This window comes from Pseudonaja textilis, chromosome 2 (genome assembly GCF_049901715.1).
Source record: "Pseudonaja textilis isolate UNSWEBS1 chromosome 2, rPseTex1.2, whole genome shotgun sequence".
In the NCBI taxonomy this organism is placed as follows: domain Eukaryota; kingdom Metazoa; phylum Chordata; class Lepidosauria; order Squamata; family Elapidae; genus Pseudonaja; species Pseudonaja textilis.
This window is the reverse complement of record NC_141991.1, coordinates 121,905,555-121,927,264: the sequence shown is the minus strand read 5'-3', so window position 1 is coordinate 121,927,264 and position 21,710 is coordinate 121,905,555. Positions and strand designations below refer to the sequence as shown.

Sequence of the window (21,710 nt, the reverse complement as noted above, 5' to 3'; positions counted from 1 at the left end):
AATAAACTGATTGATTGGTCTCAAGCAAATCAGCATTTTCAGTTATCTAGAATATGGGTGGTAACACACAGCATGACTGTGTGAAACTATCAGATTCTTGAAGTTTCTTAAACACTCTATCATCCTATACAAAATATTTTGAGATCCATTATTTTTCCAAAAAATGATTTTTCCTCCTTTTTCATTTACTCTGCGAGTCCAAACCTGAAGCCAAACTGAACATTCTAAATTATCTATTATTATCGCTAAAGGCCTTATCATTTTTTTCTTACTTTATTTATCAGCTGCAGCAGCAAACTAGATGCCCAAACTAACCATACTCAAAATAGTCCAGACATTTTTTGTTCCTTGAAATTAAACTAATCCTATATTAATCTAACACACATCTGTAGGAAATCCATTTACTATGAACTCTTTTTAAAGAGAAGAAATAAGGGCACAAAGTGAAGGCTACCATCTTTTAAACATGTATGTTGCTTTTATTTATACAAGGATAGAGAGACTGTAGCATTTTTTGCTTTTACTTGTGATCATTTAGGCTTAGCATTACTTATAAATTGCTAGAAATTTAGTTTAGAATCAGATAACGGGATTTTGGCCGGGAAGTGAAAAAAATGAAACCTCCCATCCCACACCAAACATTAAAACTAGGGAATATCTAAATTTATACAGGACATATAGACAGAATGTTAATTCTCTCAGGAAGAATGGAAATTGCTCACCCACTGCTGGAAGAGATATTCTCCAGTATTCCCAGTATTCTTAACTTTAGGATAAGTTGCAAAAACAAAACAAAAAACCCCAATATAGCAATCTCTTACAGCTTTTCCCCTTCAAATTTCTCTTCTTGAACCCACAATTTACAGCAACCTGTTTCATTGTCAGCATGAATAGCTTCTGCTGTTAAAAATAAGACCTGGCTAGTGGCATTCTGGGAGGAATAGGGATCAGAAAATTTTGGTTTAGAACTATTGGAAGACATTCCCACCCACCACCCACCCCATTTTTAGGATATAGACCTGGCAATATTTAAAACTGGCCCTACGCCATTGGACGTAAGGAAGGGCATCAGTAAGGTGTGCCAGGGCCACTCCTGAACAGCAAGAATATGTCTTCCCATTAAAATCTGACCCATTGTACACTGCAGGAAGCAAGGGCAAGAGAAATGCTAAGAAGCTGCTTTCCCAGAATGGAATGATTGGGAAAAAGAGGCGGCAAAAGGGATAGCAAAGTGTAAATTTCCTTTCTCGTTAATATATGTCTAGCTAAATGTTCCCACAATCTTGTTCTCCAATTTTGGAAAGTGGCAGAGTTTGTGGTCCTCAGGAATTGGATGCCTCATATTGGCTTGATCTAGGTTTCCTCTGTGGCAGAGCCTTGGCTTCTGGGCTGAGTGGGACCAAATGTGTCTGTAGGGACAGGGCTGGTGGGCCTGGCTCAGGCCCAGGCCCAGTTCCATTGATTCTGGTGGGGCAAGTCTGGTTGAGGTTGTTTGAATTTCCAGAGGGTGGTCGGGACTTGTAGTTGGACTGGTACCAAGACCCATTTCTATAGCGATTTGAATTGTGATGCAATGAGCCATTTTGCCGTTGTCCTTGGGACCGGTAACCTTGATTAGACCTTCTATTTCCCTGGAACCCCTGGAACAGAAAGAAAGAGGGGGAATCAGTGAGATTGGTAGCAGTATTGTGAATGAAGGCAAATATAAGTAAGTGTCTTAGGATAATGTTGCAAGATCCAATCTGGATTGTTCGCCGGGACCAGAGGTTTACTCCTCTGAGTTTTTTGATTCATGCTGGAGCCCATCCTCACAGAATTTCTCTCTCCTGGAATATGTCTACTACACAAGAAGATGCAATGGCCTAGAATGTTTCATTTGACTGCTGTCAATGCAGTCTTTAAAAATGGGAAGTTATTTTAAAATGTGGTGCATGCTTTACTAGAGTTGAATTTTCATTCCAAGTGTTGGCTTAAGAAAAGCAAAGGTGAGATTAAAGAAGTAGAATGACAGCCTACTACATGTCAAAATACGGGCCCTTCGCTTTCCCTTCTAAGTGAAAAATGCTACGGTAAAGAGGACTCAAGCCTGGGCAATCTCCAGGCCACTCTCAACTACAGAAAAAACATTAAATCATTACCTCACGGTGGGACTGAGATGGACGGCTTGTGGCATTTGTGGAGGTTTCTATAGGGGATGATGGTTTCTTATTGGCCATTATGAGGCTAGGAGAAGAGGTAGAGGCACACACTGTGGTAGTGGACTCATCCGGACTGTTTACTGCCATGGAGGTCATGGAGCTGCACCGTGATCTGGTTGAATAATGATTTTTTGGATGTGAAACTGAAAAAAGAATGACAAAAACTTTATTTCACACTTTTTTTAATAATGTAAACCTGAATTTATCTCTCATCCCATCAGCAACCAGTGATGATATATTTTCCAAATTCTTACACAATCAAATTGCAATAAAAAAAAATGCTTCCAGTCTGCTCCTATAGTGTTCCTGTAGTAGCCATTGCCACCACTTTACAATTACTTCTCAGACATTGTGAGCCAGCTAAGGGGGGGAACCACGTGCCTGCTGAAAAATACCTTGAGGTATAGAAATACCAGAAATACTGGAAGAGACAAGGCACTGTCCAATCAGGAATTTACAATCTTACTAGATTTAAAGATGAAGTAAAATTGGAAAAAAAAAAAAAACAGAACTAATGAGCAGAGAGGAAAAGCCTGCAAATGCACTTTTGTGTAAGTGAATGGATTTCACTTTAGTAGTACTGCAACAAGTCTTTGAACATTTTTTTCAATTTTTTCTTAAAATCTAAAGCATTGGGCTATGTCAAATGGAGATGTCCAAAGAGAGACCCCGTTCCATACTTATTAATTTGAAATATTTATAGTGTGCCCCACACCCAAAGGATATATAACATATACATTTATAATATATCTAAAATAAGCAGGATAAAGTAATAAATACATGTAAATGACTCAGTTCTGGAACTGTAATAATATGAAAACATAAGGGACCTCGATCATCTTCCTTTCCTGAGCTGATAGAATTCTGAGAAGACCTTTTCAGTTGAAAGACACACATAAGCATATTTTCAGAATTTTAGAAATGCTTTTACTAATCACACATGTGTTTAGTTCAGTTCAGCTTTATCCCATCATTGCTGTGTTTTTATTCTGTGTGGGTACCCAGGATATACAAGCTCACCTTGTCCAAAGGATTCAATGCTTTTCTTTAGGGCATCCAGCTCACAAGTGAAGCGAGCCACTCTTCCGAGATCTTCATCATATTTGCGCTCACTAACAAAGTGCTGCAGAGAAGAAAAATGTAGGCATGTGAGCATTATGCACAAAGCACATTCATGTTTTGGGAGAGAAGCTGTCAATGTGGATTGCTGGTATCAACCGAGGCACAAAACTACACACCCTTCTCTCTGCTTCTACACAAAAGAAGTAGAAAAAGAAACAATTGGATTTATTTTGCAGGAAGACCCCATTAGAAAATAATGAACAGCTTAAAGATGGAACTGCTGATAGAACAGCAAGTACCAAAGTGATTTTTTTCCCATGCAGTGAGATTTTTGTGGGAATTTGAACGTAACTTCATTCTGGCCTCTAGTGGTAGGCAAGGGAAGCATTTGTCAGCGTTGCTAGTTCACACAGCACGACACACAAAGACCAACTTTTTGTAGTCGCAATCAAATTATTCTTCAGCTTTATGGAGGTTAACAAATGTGAAAAAGTTTCAGGCAAAGTCTTCAACTTGATTTTCAAGTTTGTTCTTTTCAAAAGTTAATTTTTAAAAAATGATTTTGTTTTTCAGTCAAGTTTAAGCAAATATTGTCAGGTCTGACTCTGAAATTGCCTGTTTCAAATGCTAAAGACTGGCTCCTCCTAAGTATGTCCTCTGCTGTTCAAGGCAGCCCTTCTGCCTAAGAGGAATATAAGGAAATGTAATTGCATCAACAGAAGCTAGGGAAATGTAATTTCTCTGTGCATATTGTGGCTGTACTTTGAGGAGATCTCTGCCCCAACTGCCCAATCTGTGTAGATTAGAAAAAGGTGCATATAGTCCAAAGCAGTCTGGAGATTCACCTTTATATCAGCTCTAAGTTCTACCAATTGCTCTTCTGACATTCGGACTGCTACATCAGTTAGTTTCTTCAGTGCCTCTGCCTTCTTTTGGCGGCTGCTTAGGATTTCCACTATAATGTAAAACAGAACCCCAAAAAAGGCAATAATGTTTATAATAAATACGATAATTAACCAATTAAAGCACAAAACAATATCTAAGTTGCTATAAATCTAATTCCTGCCTGCCCCTATTCTCCCCTTTCCCCAGTATTTTAGTTTATCCTTCGAAGATCAGCTGCAGCTCTGCAATACGTCTGAAAAATGCTTGAGGCCTTGGAAAATGCCTAAGACTGGAGTTAAGTGCCAGGGAACAATTACCTAGGTAACAGGGTGAGAACTCTGTTTAAGTTCCTTAAATTGACAGATTCTTATATAGCTCAAGCTCAAAAAAATATCTGTGAAGAAGGTCTTTTTGCTTTCTTTTTCTCTCTCCCCTTTTAATTTAAAAAAAGTTATCAAGTTAAATTAGTTGTTTACTTGATTGCAATGCTTTGGATGGGGGTGCAGTTTATAACTCTTTTCTCCTGTACTCTTTTCCCAATGAATGTTGGTATATCAAAGCAGTTCTTTTGTCTTGTAAGGAGAAAACCATGTAGGTACTACAATAAAACTCTGGGAACCAAAACCGAAAGAACTGCAGTTTCTACTGAGTGGTAATGGGAATTGCTTTGTTATAAAACACAGGTAGCCACAGGTTTATTTAGATATGAAGATTATAGGATCACAAGTAGTGATTCAAGTCTCAAATCAGACAATCGGGCTGGGCAGATATTTTATTCTTACACTTTTCAGCATATTTGGACTCTTAAAGTGAGAAATTTCATAACAGTTGGAATGGTCACAGAGACTGAGGCCGTGATAGTTTTCATCCAGGATAAGAAGAAACCTTAGGAGCACTCTGTTTAACATTGTGTTTGGAATGAGAAAACCCCAGATGCTGGTCTGGCGTAGTGGCAACTTGGATTAATTATGGCACTATACTTGGAAAATAAATGCAGTTAGTCCTTGACTTACAACCACAATTAAGCCCAACATTTCCACTGTTAAGCAAGGCAATAAAGTGTTGTGTTCCATTTTACTTTTTTTTTTTTGCCACAATTGTTAAGCGAATTACTGAAGTTGTTAAGTGAATCTGGCTTTCCCCATTGTTTTGTCAAACGTTCGCAAAAAGTGACCAGCTGGGAAGGTTACAAAAGGTGATTACATGACCACAGGACAAAGCAGTGTCAAAAATAAAGGCAACTGAATTCTGATCACGTGATCAAAATAGGTTTTGTGAAAAGTCGTCATAACTCACTTTTTTCAGTGCCACTGTAACTTTGTATGGTCCCTAAATGAATGGTTGTAAGTCAAGAGTAAAACTGGATCTTACCCACGTACATATAATTACAAGATAATTTGAAATATGAACCTATACAACTAGACATGATATAAAACCAATTTGTATGTATATAATATGAGGTTTACGTATCTGGAAACACCGGAAACAGAAGTCCTTCTTTGTATTTTGTCTTGAACTGCTTATTTCAAACATCTGGTAGTCTTGTACTGGTTTCGGTACACAGATATGAACATAGTTGTGTTTTATAAAACTTACTTGCTTCTGCTTTTACTTTGTCCATTTCACCAAGTAGGGCTACTTCTCGATCCATGAGGCTAAAGGAAGAAAAGAAAGAAAGAAAGGAAATAAATATTAAAATTCATAGGCTGTAACTCTCAGAAATCAACTCAATGATCAATCGGGACAATAAATTGGGACAAATCTCTGCCTCCTTGATGAAGACAGTTCCTTGCTATACATTAAGCTTTCAAACACTGAATGGATAAATATCACTAACAAGGAACTTGTCAACTTTTTTTCTGAGATTTTCAACATCTCGTTTTCTTTAACCAACTGAAATTCTACATGGTTTACCATTGTTTTGGTTCCCAAAATTGTAAGTATGTTGATGTTTTAAGCTTTCATTCCCAAAGTTATTTACAGTTTGCTGTTCTACTTTTAATTCCCATATAGCAATCACTGTGGCCTATTAAAGTGTTTAACTACCTGTAATTCTCATATTTCAAATGGTTATCTGTGAATATGCCTGTACAGGGTTTGTACTTGCAAGCACCCAATTTGAAACATACCAGAACTATTCTTTGCAGGAAGTTGAGCCTCATTGTAACTTCTCCCCTATAACAGGGATCCCCAACCTGTGGGCCGCAGCCCACTACTGGGCCATGGGCTATTCGCCACCAGGCCACTTGAGTGGCTGGCTGATGGGCGCGCCTCTGTGCGTGTGCACAGCCCCACCCACGAGTGTTGTCACAGGCATTCAGAGCCCCACTCGCACTAGCCTCGTCACAGGCGCTTGTGGCTCCACTCACGCTCACGTTGCTGCAAATGTCATGGGCGCTCGCACATACACATGCGCTTGCCCTTCCCACAAAATCATCCCTTCTTTCCCCCCACCCCCTTCTCCAGGCCACCAATCCAGAAAGGTTGGGGAACTCTGTGCTGCAAGTAGTAACTGCTGTTTCTCTCCTCAGGTTAGCAACCGCTACAGTAATTACTGGAATTGGTAAAGCAGAATCAAGTATCTGATATGGGGGAGGGGACCAGTGTCCATTTAATCCCCAGTTGAAGAACAAGTTCTGTTCCCAAGGTCTGCCTTTAAGTCAAATTTGTATGTAAGGCAGAACGGTATTATAATACTGTATAAATAGTATTGTGTAATTAACTTGAACCATTGTGTATTTAATTTGAATCACTGTGTATTTAACTTAGATTCTGCTAAAACAGGTTCTAGACTGAACTCTGGGTTGTCCTTAAACCAGGGTGTTCTTCATCTGTGAGCTTACTGTACACTGGTTGGTGTACACTGTACACCGCTGTACACTTGAAGAACCAGAGTTTCAGGTTAACCGTTAATCTGTTCTTTTTCTCTCTGATTTCCTCTGGGTTAGCGTCAAAGAGCCATTCAGACAAAACTTTTGATTGAGAATAAAAACTGATGGTTCTAGTACCAGATCTATACAAGAAACAGTAGGCACATACATAGCTGAAATGGAATGGTCCAGTATAGACTGGGTTCCTTTGCCAGCTCACAGCTTACCAAAATAGCAAATGTTTTGAATGGCACAGGTACTGCTTTCTTAATCTGTTCAGAATACAGAATATACTGTTCCTTATGAAGGGCTTCCATCCTCTTAAACAGGCCAATCACATGCCAAAGAGGAAGACAGATTTGGAAAGAAATAGGAAGGATAAATTATTGGTTGAAATGCAAGAGAACAGGCTTTTGCAGCATCAGTTTATTCCTATGGAATGCCAAGAATTTGTTTATAGGGGGCAAAGCTCAGTCATACTCCATGCTATAATACTGTACTTGTGAGCAAAAAAAATGGCCTAATAAATGCAGGATAGTAAATGCACAGAGATGATTTATGGGCATCATTAGAACCTCTAAAAGTCTCTGAAAAGACATTCCCCTCAGGAGTCTCGGCAGAGGTTGGCATGGCTACCAAGAGCTGTTCACCATACAGCTGCTTCTCTGATCTTCACAATCACCCTCAATAACAAGGAAATAAATAAAACATTATTTGTTGACATTTTATCTTTTATCCACTACATCTCTTTTTTGTAGCTGTTTATTCTGTCCCTTTAAATATTTTAATAAAAATAACACACCTTGCCCACAAATATAGCAATCTTATGGAAACTGAAGAAGCTCAGAGGTTTCCTAAGGGGGTCATGCATCTGAGAAAGAGATAAAGGAACTATCTGATATTTCAGTTTTAATTCCAAATTTCTGAGGGGTTGAGGATAATTTGGAGTAGTTATCTATCACACCCTACCGCTAAATCATGCAGAGATGGGTGACAACATGCAGGGATGGGTGATAACAGATTCTGAATATCTGCAAGAATAGGTTTCAGCTTGGATGCATCCAGATGAACAACTGATAAAGGATAAAATATAATCATTGAAAGCTTGCATCTCAGAGGTTGAACAATCTCAGCAATGGCTCAGAGGTTGTAATAATGAAGGCCATGGATGATGATGCAATTCTAAATCCTAATAATCATCCGTAAATATGTTCCAGCTTCTATTCAGGGCAACAAGCCAAGGAAAGCCAATAAAATCCTTACAGTGAGGAAAATGAAGACAGGGTAGGTATCAGCCTTTATGCTGCTATTAAAGCAGCTACAGTTCTACTGCTTGCCTTTATGAATGAAAGAGGACTAGTCCTCACTTAATTGGGAGTGGTAACTCCACTGTAATGTGGTTGTAAAGTGCAACCTCACCTGACCATGTCAACTTACAACAGCATTTCTGGCACTTCTGGTTCCCATCATTAAGTAAATCCAGTGTAGTCATTGAGCAGAATATCATGTGACTGCCATTTGGGACTTCCTGCTGGCTTCCCCACTGACTTTGCTTGTGAGAAGCCAATGGGGAAGGTCACAAATTGTGACCATGGGACTTTGCAACCTTCATAAATAAATGCTGGTTGCTAAGTGCCCCAATGACCTCAAGGATACTGCAACAACTGTAACTACGAGGACTGCTTGTAAGTCTCCTGGTTCAGGGCCATCGTAAATCTGAATGGTCGCTGAATGAATGGTTGTTAAACAAGAGCTACCTGGACAGGGGAACTAGAGAATTTATGTTTGAAAACAATCCTGATGGCAAGGCTGATGAAGTCTCAAGCAATGGATTCATTTCTCAGACCAATATTAGGTAAAAGTAAGCCTGAAGGAGTGAACTGCCTATGTACTTTGTATTTCTTTTATTATACCTTCAATATCAGGTGTGGTCTGCCTGCTTAATCGTTTGTGCTTTGAGACCCAAAATAATTGTAGTGTTCAAGGCAATCACAGAATCTTATTGGAAAGTTCAGAGGATTAATCAGGCTGTATTTGTGATGTGTTCCCAGAGATGGATGATTTGTCTTTCAATAGGAACTTCACAAAAAAATCAGAAATTATATATTTAAAAGTCTGAGCATCTTGAGCAGTGATATCCAAAACCTGAAAATCTTCATTCCTGGCAATAACTTCAGGAGTTCACAGCACATTCATTTCTTTTGGACGTGGCAAAGAGAGTTTCCTGTCAGGTCAATGTTTTATTGCCATACTTTGTCAATTACAAAATACCATATTTCCCGGAAATAAAACCTATCCAAAAAAAAAAAAAGCCTTGATTTTTACATGCGTGCCCAATAGAAGCTCTACCCCCAAAATAAGCTCTAGTTAAGACCCTGCCCACTCCAGGGTGCATGGGGTGGGGCGAGGTGCATGGGTAAAAATCAAGCCAGGGTGGGGATGGGGCAGTGGAGCTGCCCTACTTACTTTCCGACAGTTGCAGCCAGGCCTGGCACTCCCTGACATCTCTCTCATCTTGCTGGTCCACTTCTTCTGCAGCCGCTTGCTGCTGCTTGCGCGCATCGGCCCTGGCCTCCGTTCAGGAAAGGCCTCTGCAGCTGATAAAAGAGCTCCAGATTGACATGCACCTGAAGGCCTCTGATGGTGAAACGGAGTCTGGGGGCACTACACGCAAGTGGCAACAAGAAGCCATAGAAGAGGACTGCCAGTGGGCTCCTGCTGGGTGGGATTGTCGGTGCCGCCGCCACAAGATCAGTGGAAGACATCCCCCAAGATTTGGTGCCTTTTTTGGTGCCCCCCCAAAAAGTAAATCCAGGTCTTATTTTCAGGGAAACTTGGAAGCATTTAGAAACTTGGAAGCATTTAGGGCCACCTGCTTGGAAGCAGGTGGCCCCTGAAAGATCTATTGGGATGAACAGTGCCTAACTCTAATGAAAATAAAAATATAAAAGTTGATAGTATGCGATAACAAGTCAAATAAAAACTGAAACTACAGTTTTCAATTACAGAGTTATTAAACTTTACTGTAGAACAGCTAAAGTTGAAAACTGTGAGAGTAATGCAGAGAATATTTAGCCTGAGGGTTTGATCTTCAGGAAATTGAGCACTTCAGTCTATTACATGGCAAGGTATTCCTGAATGGATTTTCCTGTTTTTGCCAAATATTATAAATTCATCATTATATTTAAAAAGAAACATAGCCCGCCTAATGAGCACATTATGAATTTCTAAAGCAAAATAGTTAAGTTTTGAAGGGATGCTATAAAATATTACTTGTTCAGTTTTAGTTCACAAAATTGTGGCAATTCCTTCGACACCTCTTCCAGCAAGTGACTACAACCAATGTATATCAAGAGAACATAATATTTGTAATGCCAACAGGTGCAAGATCAGATCTCTTGATAGACTTCCTACATTGAACCAGCAATGCTGCATTTATGTGTTGATACAAATAATTTTCCTCAGAAGTGAATAGAAAGGAATTTGTATGCTGTGGCTCAAAGATACACAACCTTACTTGCAGGATGGCAATCACCCCGTTTTGAGGAAAGAACAAAGAACAAACCCTTGATTCATTATCTGGCATTTATTAAAGGAGGTTCTGCTGGCTTACTTCCAAACTAGCCATGCATTTCCCTGTGTCACGGAACTGCACTTCCTGCTTTCTGCCCTTACTCTGCCCCACAGCAAGCAGAATTATTGAAACAAGGTCTTTAACCTTTTAAGACATGACGCATGAGGAAGCAAAGATTAGAGGAGTGACAGAGGAGGATACGGTTTATAAAAAGCACTAGCTTTTTATGCTGAAGGAAGAGATATCTGCATGAAAATACACCATCCAAATGAATGTGGATAATACTGAATAACAAATATACTGGCAAAATCCGCAATGAGAATTAGTTCTAAACATTAAGTCATGCAGAGGCTGTTAGCCTTCACTTGAGGAATCTTTTAAGATTCTTCTTTGCCTACAATTCCAATATATATATCCTTGGAGAAATAAGTCAGATGGAAGTGACCCTCACTAAAAAAAATGCTTTCATTATTTTTGTTAAGGCTGAGATAAACAGCACAATTTTTAGTATAGGTATGTACAAATTTTAGCTATTCAGACCATCCATTTTAATACTTAAATAATAATATGTTTGAAAAGCAATAAACAGAGCTGTGATAGATTAAGTCAGCCTACAAACCCCCTGGAGTCCCTTGATCTCAGGTTGTTAAGATTTGAACATGAAAATGTTTTTTGGCATGGAAAATGATTCTGTTCTCAAAATTCCATTTATTTGCTCAGATTTCAAACTAACTTTTAAAACTTAAATCGTAGCTTTGTGAAAATTGGGAATCAAATTATTTTAATCACTTGGTCATTTGAAATGTAAATACAATAGATTTCTCAACCATGATGAGGATTCATTACTAAAAGGTAAAGTGGTCAGTGAAATCCTAAATATATGTACAAAACATTTGTTTCTCAATTCTGGCCTGTTTTTATCATAGGCCAGTTTCTAAAAAATTAGGGAGAGATTTCAAGCAACTACTGTATGTTGTAATGCTATAGATTACCTTTAAGGCATCTATTCTTAGTAACCTTGCACTGCTAAGTCCATGAGTTTCCTACATAAAATCATCCATATACATACTTGTTTTATCTGGGGATAAAGATGCTATTTGGAAACAGTTTGTACCCTAACATCATACTACCAGAATCTGGTAGTCAGATGCCATCATAGTTAAATTTTGCAATCTCCCCCCCTCCCCCCCAATTAAAAAAAAATCCCACCGTCAGGCAAGGACTCGTTTGGTTGAGGAAAAAAGGGGAAATTGGAAGGCATTATTCTTAATTACATCCTTTAAAATCATGTTCACTCTTGAATATACCAGATTTCAGAGTATTAGCATACCAACTCTGCAGCTCTGCAAAGACCTGCTTCATTTTCTTAATGGAAGCATCCATCTCTTCTTTAACTACTACTCGATATCGAGACAGTGACACGGTACATCGCTGGAGGTCTTTTACCGATTTTTCAATATTAGAACCTGTCCAAAAATAACACAATAAAGTAAAGCATCAGTACTCCTTGCAAATTTTCCAGTAATTATCAAAACTACAAATGATTGCCATAAAGCATTTGTTCATTACAAGAAAAAAGGGATTTCAAAGAAACCAGCATGCTGCTTTGAACGCCATTTCTTCCAAATATTTCTGCTAAATATTTACCAGAAAAAAATTCCAGGAATAAAATAGCAGCACTGAGTTATAAAGACAAAATATCTAATTGTGAACAAAATTGCAAAGTTCACACTAAGATTGACTCTCCCTTTTACAGTCCAATCTGCATAAAAATTCTGTTTCCTCTAAAAGTTTAGGTACTGGTTGCAAAGGTTAGACTCTCTGCCGGCTATCTCCAAAACAGCACACTTGCAAACTTCTTTCCACCACCAGAAATTACCGAAGTGCTCACGCTCTGCTAAGCTGCTTGTTATGGTCCTTGTTAAAGCAAAAAGCTGAAACACTGCTGCCAAGAGGCCAATGTTCCTGTCTCCCCAATGCTTTGGATAATGACCATGTTTAGAATCAAGATTTTGAAGGTCTTATTTGCTGGCAGGTGTAGAAGAGAAGAACAGAAATTAAAAGAAGGAACAGCAAGGGCCGTTGCTTCTCATTTATCCACCCAAGTTCATTGAAAACCTGGCTCACACTGTGAGAAAAAAAGTGTGCAAAACTGGGATAAGAAATATATAATGATTACAAGGGAGAACACACTTTTCTAAAACTATGTTGCACATTACATATACAGAGTGAATCATAGAGCAATGCCAGCTAATTAAATAATCTAGGTCAACTAATTCTCATTTTATTTGTATATCCAGATGAGGAAAAAATGTAGTCTACAATGTGCCCCAAAGGATGCAATATTTATATTAAATATTATACAACCTTACAAGCTCCTTGGTAAGTCAATTACAACCAGTTGCAAGTAACTCTAGCTGCCTAATGTGCTCTGCAAATTACTCCCCACTTTTAATGAAATGTATTATGTAAGAGCTCTCTACAACCCAAATAGAAATAAAGAAATTCAAATAAGACGAAAAAATATTGTGCCCAGTGAATGCATTTATTCTCAGAGCAAGCAGGTATTATACCATCAGGCTTGAACAGATCAGTAGCAATTTTGAATTTGGATATAAGAATCCCTTGCAAAGTCATCACAAAACTAAATGAGAATTATACAGTGGCAGCAATTGAACACTGAAATAGGCAAGATGAAGTGATTGATTGAAATCAGGGAGGAGAGGAAGTGGCTATCAACTTCCACAGGAATCCACTCTTCATTTACCAATCCCAGTGCAGCAGCTAACATATTACTTATGGTAAAAAGCAATAAATGACATGACGACAAATGATTTGTTGTTCAGAGCATATTAAAAGGTTATCAATAAGCATGTCAAGACAGAACAAGGATAATCATATGGAGATGTCCTGAATATTTATCTTCATCTTAATATTTATGTAAAATATATTCATATGTTTGCACATGAAGTATTCAGAACAAAAATAACAACTTCAATTTTAGATTCCATTTAATTTATAATCTTACTGTTTCCCAAGGAATATCTGAAATGATAGACTAGGCTCTTTTTTGCTTATCTCTGAAACAGCTGAAGGTTAGGCTGATTTGGTACATGGTTACCCAATGAACTTTATGACTCAGCAAGATTTGAACAGGATCAAAGTCCTGTACCATCCACCACAGCACAACTAATGAGATATACACTAAGAATTACAAGCTTTTAGAGTTATAACAAATGTCAACTGGCACCCTATAATTATTTTGCAACAAAGAACTTCTTAGAAAAACTAAAAAGAGAACAGAATCATGCCATAGATCTGTAAATTCTACCTAGTTTTTTGTTTCCAGGGGGCACAGGGATCTCATCCAGCATTGCTAGGGATGAGGGAGCTGGAGACTGGGTGCTGGAAGCAGATCTGGAAAGTGGCTTGCCAGCATTTCTCAATTCAGGTTGCACTCTGAGGGACTGGGTATTCTGGGAAGACCGCATGCTTGCAGATTTTGGACTCAAGTTGGTTATTCCATTTTCAAACTGTAACAATGCTGAAGAAGGGAAAAAAGTGTTACTCTAAGCTTCCCACCACCATAAAATAACATAAAAAAGAACAACAGGATAAGGAATTTTATGTAGACTGTAATCCCAAATTACTTTTCTAGGGTGTCTCTGTATGGTGAACATCTACCTACCAAGAATTATATCAGGGCTTGTCAATTATGGCAATTTTTTGGCCTATAAACTTCAACTCCCAGAATCCTGAGCCAACATGGCTGGCTTGGGAATTCTTGGAGTTGAAGTTGACAGGTTGTAAAGTAGCCATAGTTGCCCACCCCTGCTTTCCATGGTACCCAATTTTCCAATTCAGTACATTCACTGCTCATGCAATCTATGGATTTCCAAATCAGATTATATAATTAAGTATAAATTCCAGTTATTATTACTGTCATGCTGCTTCCATTTCTACCTCTCTCCCCCTCTTTGGAATCCTGAGAAGAGTCAAAGTAATTTGAAAAAAAAGGATTCATCTCCTTCTGTGGCAACTACTGAATAGCGGACGGTAATTGTTTGGTTATTAAATAATGAAATGTGGCAGAAGACACTACACAAGAAGAATGGAAGAAGGAAGCCTTCCTACAGACTTTCTGATTTTCATAATAATCCAACAGAGAACTAACCTGGTCCATCAGGAGTCTCAGGTGTAGCAAGTTCACTCTCCTCTAACTCTCTGGCGTCAATGGAAAGTGTGTCCAAGCCTTCACTGAGTGAGTCCACAGACTCTGTATCATTGGCTGAACCATTGACGTGGTAACCGTTAATCCCGCCCTTCTCTGATGAAACTGCAGACTGTTCTTCTTCAGTGGCTGCTGGCTTGCTGGAGTCAGGAGGGTTGGCACTTGATTCTGCAGGGGTTTTTGATTTGGTCTTCTTCTTTTTGTTCTAGAATTAAGATACCGACATTGTGAGAGAAGAGACTAAGCTTAATTCCTGGTATGAAATGGAATATTATTACTATTGCCTGAATATAAAAGAATTAAATTCTTCCATCAGTCAGGACGTAGAGACGATTCCGTAAATGTTAGATGGATTTATTTAACAGCCAGAACTGACAGGCTGTGATATTAATGAAAGTGTGCAGTGTGTAGCAGCCATTTATGAAGAAAGACCCCAAATTAGTCTGAAGGGCTATTTTCAGAAATATGCACATTCCACAATTCCATACAAATACAGGGGGACAAAATATATGCCTTGTGAAATCTTTGAAGACAGGGCAATTTCAGAGCCAGGTAGTTAATGGGTGAGATATCCTTAAGCCTTCTAAATTACTAAAAGAAACAGAATGAATTAGTGTGTGCTTGATTTTTATCATGGAGATATATATATATCAGACGAACACAATACAGAAGCCTGATGATGGCAGATGAGATTCTGCCGAAATGTTGCTACAACTTTAAAAGCACAACTATAATGACGTGGGAAAATACCCGAACAAAGCTGAATACCATACATATACACACACACACATACATACATACATACATTCTAATCTTTGCACATGGAATCTATAAAGAAGATGGTGAACATTCCTGCATTTACCTGGGCTTTCCACAGATAAACGAAGAAGGAAAATGCTGGTGAGGTTAGACCTTGTTCTAACCCAGCAGAGGTCTTACATACCATATATTCAGTGTTCCTGGAAAATCTTACACAGTGTTACAGAATGTTCTAATAGCCCTAAGCAAGTACTGGAATTTTTTTTTGCTTCTCTTCCCATTCCCCAGAGGTCTTTTTTAAAAAGCCATTCCCTCTTATTTAAACTAGTTGCATCACCTCAGTTATGCCATATGATACATAACAGGAGCTAATGGGCCATGACTGTGGATTGGCTATGGATCCCTGCTGTAAGGCTGACCTTCAGCATAAATTAAATTTAATGTTGCCAATGTGAGGATTAATAAAGGAAAGGCTGCAAATGTCTCCATAAAGGTTGGCACTGTGTTTCAAGTTTCCCCCTTCAAGGACTACCTCTCTTTTTCATTGGGGTAGTCAGACTTTTGGGACTAGCAGGTACTGTTAGAATTTCAAGATTGTGTTGTGGGAACTAACAGCAGGATGGAGATCCCTGACCATAGTATTAAATAAATAAAAATAAAACAGAATACTCTTACTATTTCCAAAATGACTGCAAGAGGAGGAACATCCGGCCACAAAACACCATTTATCAGAAGACAAACAGATGAGATTGGTCCTACATACTTTAAGTTCTTACACCCTAACTTACTTTTGCATTTTTTTCTAATTATGAGGGCACACTTCTAGTCAAAGCAATGGAGGATAGCCACAACAGTTTTCATTTTCTAAGAAGATGTGTAGTATTCATTGGTAAATTTAGATCATGCAAATTGTTTATATATCAGACTCCTTTTTTAAAAAAGTGCTAAAGGAAATGTGGGTATGAAGACTCAAAGATACTAAGTGAAGGTCCTATAGATCAGGGGTCCCCAACCACCGGGCCCCAGACCGGTACCGGTCCATGGAACATTTTCTACCGGGCCGCCGGTTTGCTGGGCGCCATCTTGTTTTGATGAGAAAGTGCTTCCGGTGAGCTTTTCTGGTTGGAAAGCGGCGTTTGGGTCCTGAAGGAATCCTCGCGCCTTAGTTTCATCAACGGGGGGAGCGGCTTCGAACAAAACTAAGGCGCGAGGATTCTTTCAGCACCCAAGGCAAGGTGAGCCGAGCGACCGTCCCAAAGCCATCCCAAAGCCCATCGACAAAGGTACAAAGGAGGAGTTGAAGGTGGCAGGGAGAAGCGGGGACGGCTGGCTGGCCGGTCGCTCGGCTCGCCTTGCCATGTGTGCTGATGCCGGTACCGGGCCGCGGATCATCTTGTGATGCCGGTACCGGGCCGTGGCACAAAAAAGGTTGGGGGCCACTGCTATAAGTGCTTTGGAACTTATAAATGGTTTATTGGGGATGTCAACTCTACATCCTTGGTGGAGGAGGGAGGACCTAAGAATGAGAAACTGAAGACTCTGGAATATCTGTCATGAAGATGAGAGATAATAACTAACAGCCTCATTATAATTCAGTAGAATATCAAAGCAAGCTCAAATCCAAACCAAGACTAACCTTTTTCTTGCCAGTTACTGTCCATTCTTTCAACACTGCAGTAGCACTACCTATTATTTAAAAAAAGCACATAATTATTACGGTTTGTATGCTCCTTAGCTATACAAAACAACAATAGCAAATCATAAAGGTACATAAATAGAATATAACATAGTAAGCTTATATTGCTGATAACAAAAAATGGCTTAAAGCCGGAAAAAATATTTATTTATTTTCTGGTCAGAAGATAGAAGATGGTATATTTTGTTTTTGTTATTAAAAATATGATTGTGATTCTTAAGGAAAGACCAGGATATGCCACTAAAGTGTGAAATCTTTAAATTTTATCTTAAAAATAAATATAATAATAAAATGTCTACAAATATATTCTTGGGAAGAGTTTAGATGGTGCATGGTTAGAATACAGTACTGCAGGCTACTTCTGCTGACTGCTGGCAGTTCAAGCCTCACCAGTTCAAGATTGACTCAGCCTTCCATCCTTATGAGGTTGGTAAAATTAGGACCCAGATTGTTTGGGGCAATAAACTGACTCTGGAAACTGCTTAGAGAGGGCTGTAAAACACTGTGAAGCAGTATTTAAGTCTAAGTGCTATTGCTATCATGGTGAGACCTGAATTGTTTTCCATGATAATTGTTGGAATGTAAAACATAAAAGCTGAAGAATACTGGTCAACAAGATATTGAGTAAAAGCTGAGTTGCTAAATAAGTACTTTTAGGACACCATTTACACAAGGTGGTTTTGTATCATAGTGACAAGATTTTAGGATTTCTATGCTTCATAGAAGACTGCTTAAGACTGATTTACTGAAGCCAAAAGCCAATAAATGGTAGTGTCCTTACAGAGTTTCTGAAATTGTACGTTCCAATTAGTTTTAGTACCTAATAAAAGGCATTAATCCATTAGTTCATTTCAGTACAGAACGGTCTCAGGAAAAAATGTTTCCCTAATCTAGGCCCTGAAATGTAGAATTTTAGGTTTAACTAGAAAGTCTTGTTTTCAGAAGTCTGAAATAGATTGTGAAAGAAGTCATAGGATAAAGCCACATTTAGAATAAAGAATGAAACCTTTCTTTAAAAAGCTATGAAAAAGGATTATATTGTTTAGAAAAGAGATGCACAACACATTTGAGCTAAGAGCACACAATAAAAAGTGGTGTGCTAAATCACCTCAAAAAACATTAATTTCATTGTTATTTAACCATGTTTCACCCCTTCTGTTACAATTAAAATGACCATCTGATAACAACCTTTGGTATATCTGGGGCAGCACTCAGAGTTTCCAAAAGCAGCATATAAACCTCATGAATAGTTCCTGCTGAGTCTCTCATTAGGCAAGGAAAATTGCCGTTTCCATGAGTTCCCATGAACATGCATAAATGAGTTATGGAGAAAACTTGTGAATGTGCTTTGCTACTGGAGAACATAAAATTCAATGTCTAAAGCGGAATTTTAACTGAGCACACCGCTCATTTTTGCCCAGGCAGCCATTTTTAACCTTCAACAACAAAAATAGAATTTAGAAATTGTCTAATAAAAAGGGCAGACATTTTATATTTCCTTCATAACTTACCTTGATTTAGGGTAATATAATCCAAGTATCATACAAAACAAATAAGTCCTGTGCCTTAGTTACATATCTTGAAACACCAGAGTATCAGAAAGTGAAGAAATATATAAATATATTTTAATAATTATTTAGCATTCTGTAATTGCATGAAAGTAAGATTGCATGTTAAATGATAACCCATGCTTTTTTCCCCGTCGTATTCGTTTTTGAGGCCTGTCAGAAAACATCTCAGGTAGGAACTAAGAACTTACCTTCCATGAAAGCCTGTACAGTTCGATCTACACAATTATCAAAGTGTTGCAGCACTAGGATAATCTCATTGTTGCTGCGGTTAGGGACTATCGCTCTCACAGCACTAATCTAGAAAAATGAGATATGCAGATCATACGTTAGCCACTTACTTTCCACACAAATATGTGCATTGCCAACACAGGAGAAAAATTAAGTTTCTGTTTTCCTAAATTGAAGTCAGTTTCGTTTTTCCTCTGGGGACAGCCCATTTTTCCTCTGGCAGCCTGTGTGTGGTGTTAAGCCCATTTCAAGCACTTACACTAGAGCTGCAAGCAATATGAGCTAACGGTATGAGTAAAGCCTTCCAGATTCCACTGGTTAAGATGTCACTGAAAAGCAAATATTATGACTCAATATGCTCTGAAACAGTCTGACCAGAAAAGCTTGTCCCCAAATCAATAGTAGCTAAAAAAAGAAGAGGAAAAATAAATGTTCAGCCATGAGACAACAAGAAGCGAGACAAGAAGCAATGTATGGAAGCTAATCAAGGAGAGAAGCAACCTAGAACTAAGGAGAAATTTTCCGACAGTTAGAACAATTAATCAGTAGAATAACTTGCCTCCAGAAGTTGTAATGCTCCAACACTGGAAATTTTTAAGAAGAGATTGGACAAACATTTATCTGAAATGGTATAGTTTCCTGCCAGAGCAGTGGGTTGGTCTAGAAGATCTCCAAGGTCCCTTCCAACTCTTATTCTGAGAAAAGCGATTTCAACAGTTGCAACTGTGGAAGATACTACTTCCAACAGTAATAGGGTCACAAGAAAGTCAAGAACTTACTGTAAATTGAAATTTTCCCTGCATGCTCTATTCATACTTCAAGGGAGTCATCATAGTTTCTGACTTTCAAAAAAATATTATGCTATTTTCAGCTGTTAATGAAGTAACTGTTACTTACCTTCTCTTTCATATTTTCAAAGGTACCTCCTTGGGCCATCACGGTGTTTGACTGCACATCAAAAATAAATCCTGACAAATCTGAAGAATCAGAAAGAGATGAACGTTCAGAATGAGAGGCAGCAACAAGGAAGAAATTTAAGTTCAGAGAGTAGCTGCAGTTATAGATTGTTCTGTGCAGAATCATATAAATAGGCTGGAAATTATGCTAGAATAACTCATCCAATCCCTGAAAGCAATAACTTGCAGGCACACCCCCTTGGGAGAGGCAGAAAGCATATCAGTTTCACCTGTTGAACACCACAGCATTAGTAGGCTTCTGAAACAAACAGTTCTAGCAATATTGCAAAACTAGTCAAATATTAAAATGTGCACTAGAAAAGTATTAACTGAATAGTTTTCAAAGTCAGAAATTCAGACTTCTATGTCCCGAGGCATATTGAAGTTCTTCTTGATATCTATCACTAGATTCTATATAATTTTCAGGGTAACTCTATTTTTAGACCAGAATTATAGCAAACTGTGTTTCCTGCTAGCTATAAACATTTCTTGGCTATTCTATGTTCCAAGGCAACACTGCTGATTAGTCATTTGATTGATTGTTGGGGAAAAACCCATCGTCCAATGCTGATATAGCTGAGGTCATTGTTAATAGCAGTGAGGAATCAGGATTCCTCAGTTCTTACTTTCAGGATTGCTGGATAAAAATGACCGGGTTTTTAACTGACCTTCATTGATTCCACACCTAGTTCTACTGTGCTCTTCCCAGCTCACAAAAAATAATAAGTTATTTAGCAGAAGTACAAATTTTACCCCTGAGGTAAAGATACCCTTCTCTATCTCAAAGGTGGCACTGGCCCACACAACTAAGATCAGAATTCAACATTTAAAGCAGTAGCATGTGTAACTATCAACTGGAATCCACTATCTTAGATTGAAACTCACAGCTGGAAAACCAGATTGTATAGTTTATCAAGAAACGCACTGGTTCTGTTTCTTTTCTAACCCATTTATTTTTGGAAATATGTTGAAATTCTTCAACATTAGCAACCCTAAAAGAAAAACTCCCAGAAGGATCACAAAAGCAATGAATGAATTAAACCTTTTTCAAATTGGCAACAGAGAATAATTTATGACAACTGAGTCAATTTCAACACAACAATAAGGTAGCAAATCTACGAACAAGAATCCATTTCAGCTCCAAGACTTTACTTAATATTGAATATTGCTTCTCTCATCTGGTTATATAAAGTGCAGGATTTTTGTAATGCATTATTAGGTCTACTAGTTATTATAATTTTCATGAAAAATGATTTTAACAGACATTGCTCTGTCATTTGAATTGCATAAGGAATTCAATGAAATATTACATGAGGAATAATTGAATATTAATTTGCATGATTCCTTTATTCTCTCCAATAATGACGAGGTCTTTTTCCTTTACAAAGGAATAGTTAAAAAAGCAGTTTGAGGAAATCAATTTCTTGTTCCTCTTTGATCATTTAAAAAAATCTCAACTTATTTGGTAATATTGATTTAACAGTCCTCTTTTCACAAAAATGCATTTGTACCATAATGACTACAAAATTAAGAGGTCAAGCATGTATTTTATTGCTTTAAAATAGGGGTGTCCAACCTTGGCAACTTTAAGACTTATGGACTTCAACCCCCAGAATTCCCCAGCCAGGCGTATCTTTATTAGATAAGCATATGCAGGCAGTTATCACAAATAATTCACAT

General features: G+C 38.2%; 1 protein-coding gene across 6 annotated transcripts in view; it reads right to left on the bottom strand.

Moving 5' to 3' along the window:
* Positions 1 to 456: 456 nt before the first annotated feature.
* Positions 457 to 21,710, bottom strand: part of SPATS2 (spermatogenesis associated serine rich 2) — a 43,759-nt gene continuing 22,505 nt past the window's right edge. For 5 of the 6 annotated variants that reach the window (XM_026711109.2, XM_026711110.2, XM_026711108.2 and 2 more), the window contains exons 3-13: positions 19,972 to 20,051; positions 19,035 to 19,143; positions 17,216 to 17,265; positions 14,764 to 15,025; positions 13,921 to 14,133; positions 11,920 to 12,055; positions 5,742 to 5,800; positions 4,106 to 4,215; positions 3,219 to 3,321; positions 2,139 to 2,341; positions 457 to 1,640 (exon numbers count right to left, since the gene is read on the bottom strand). In XM_026711109.2, the coding sequence (XP_026566894.2) occupies positions 1,323 to 1,640; positions 2,139 to 2,341; positions 3,219 to 3,321; positions 4,106 to 4,215; positions 5,742 to 5,800; positions 11,920 to 12,055; positions 13,921 to 14,133; positions 14,764 to 15,025; positions 17,216 to 17,265; positions 19,035 to 19,143; positions 19,972 to 20,051 (1,643 nt within the window). In that variant the 3' untranslated portion in view covers positions 457 to 1,322. Of the gene's footprint in view, positions 1,641 to 2,138; positions 2,342 to 3,218; positions 3,322 to 4,105; positions 4,216 to 5,741; positions 5,801 to 11,919; positions 12,056 to 13,920; positions 14,134 to 14,763; positions 15,026 to 17,215; positions 17,266 to 19,034; positions 19,144 to 19,333; positions 19,404 to 19,971; positions 20,052 to 21,710 lie in introns of those variants that run through there. The other variant, XM_087925116.1, reaches the window with a different exon arrangement.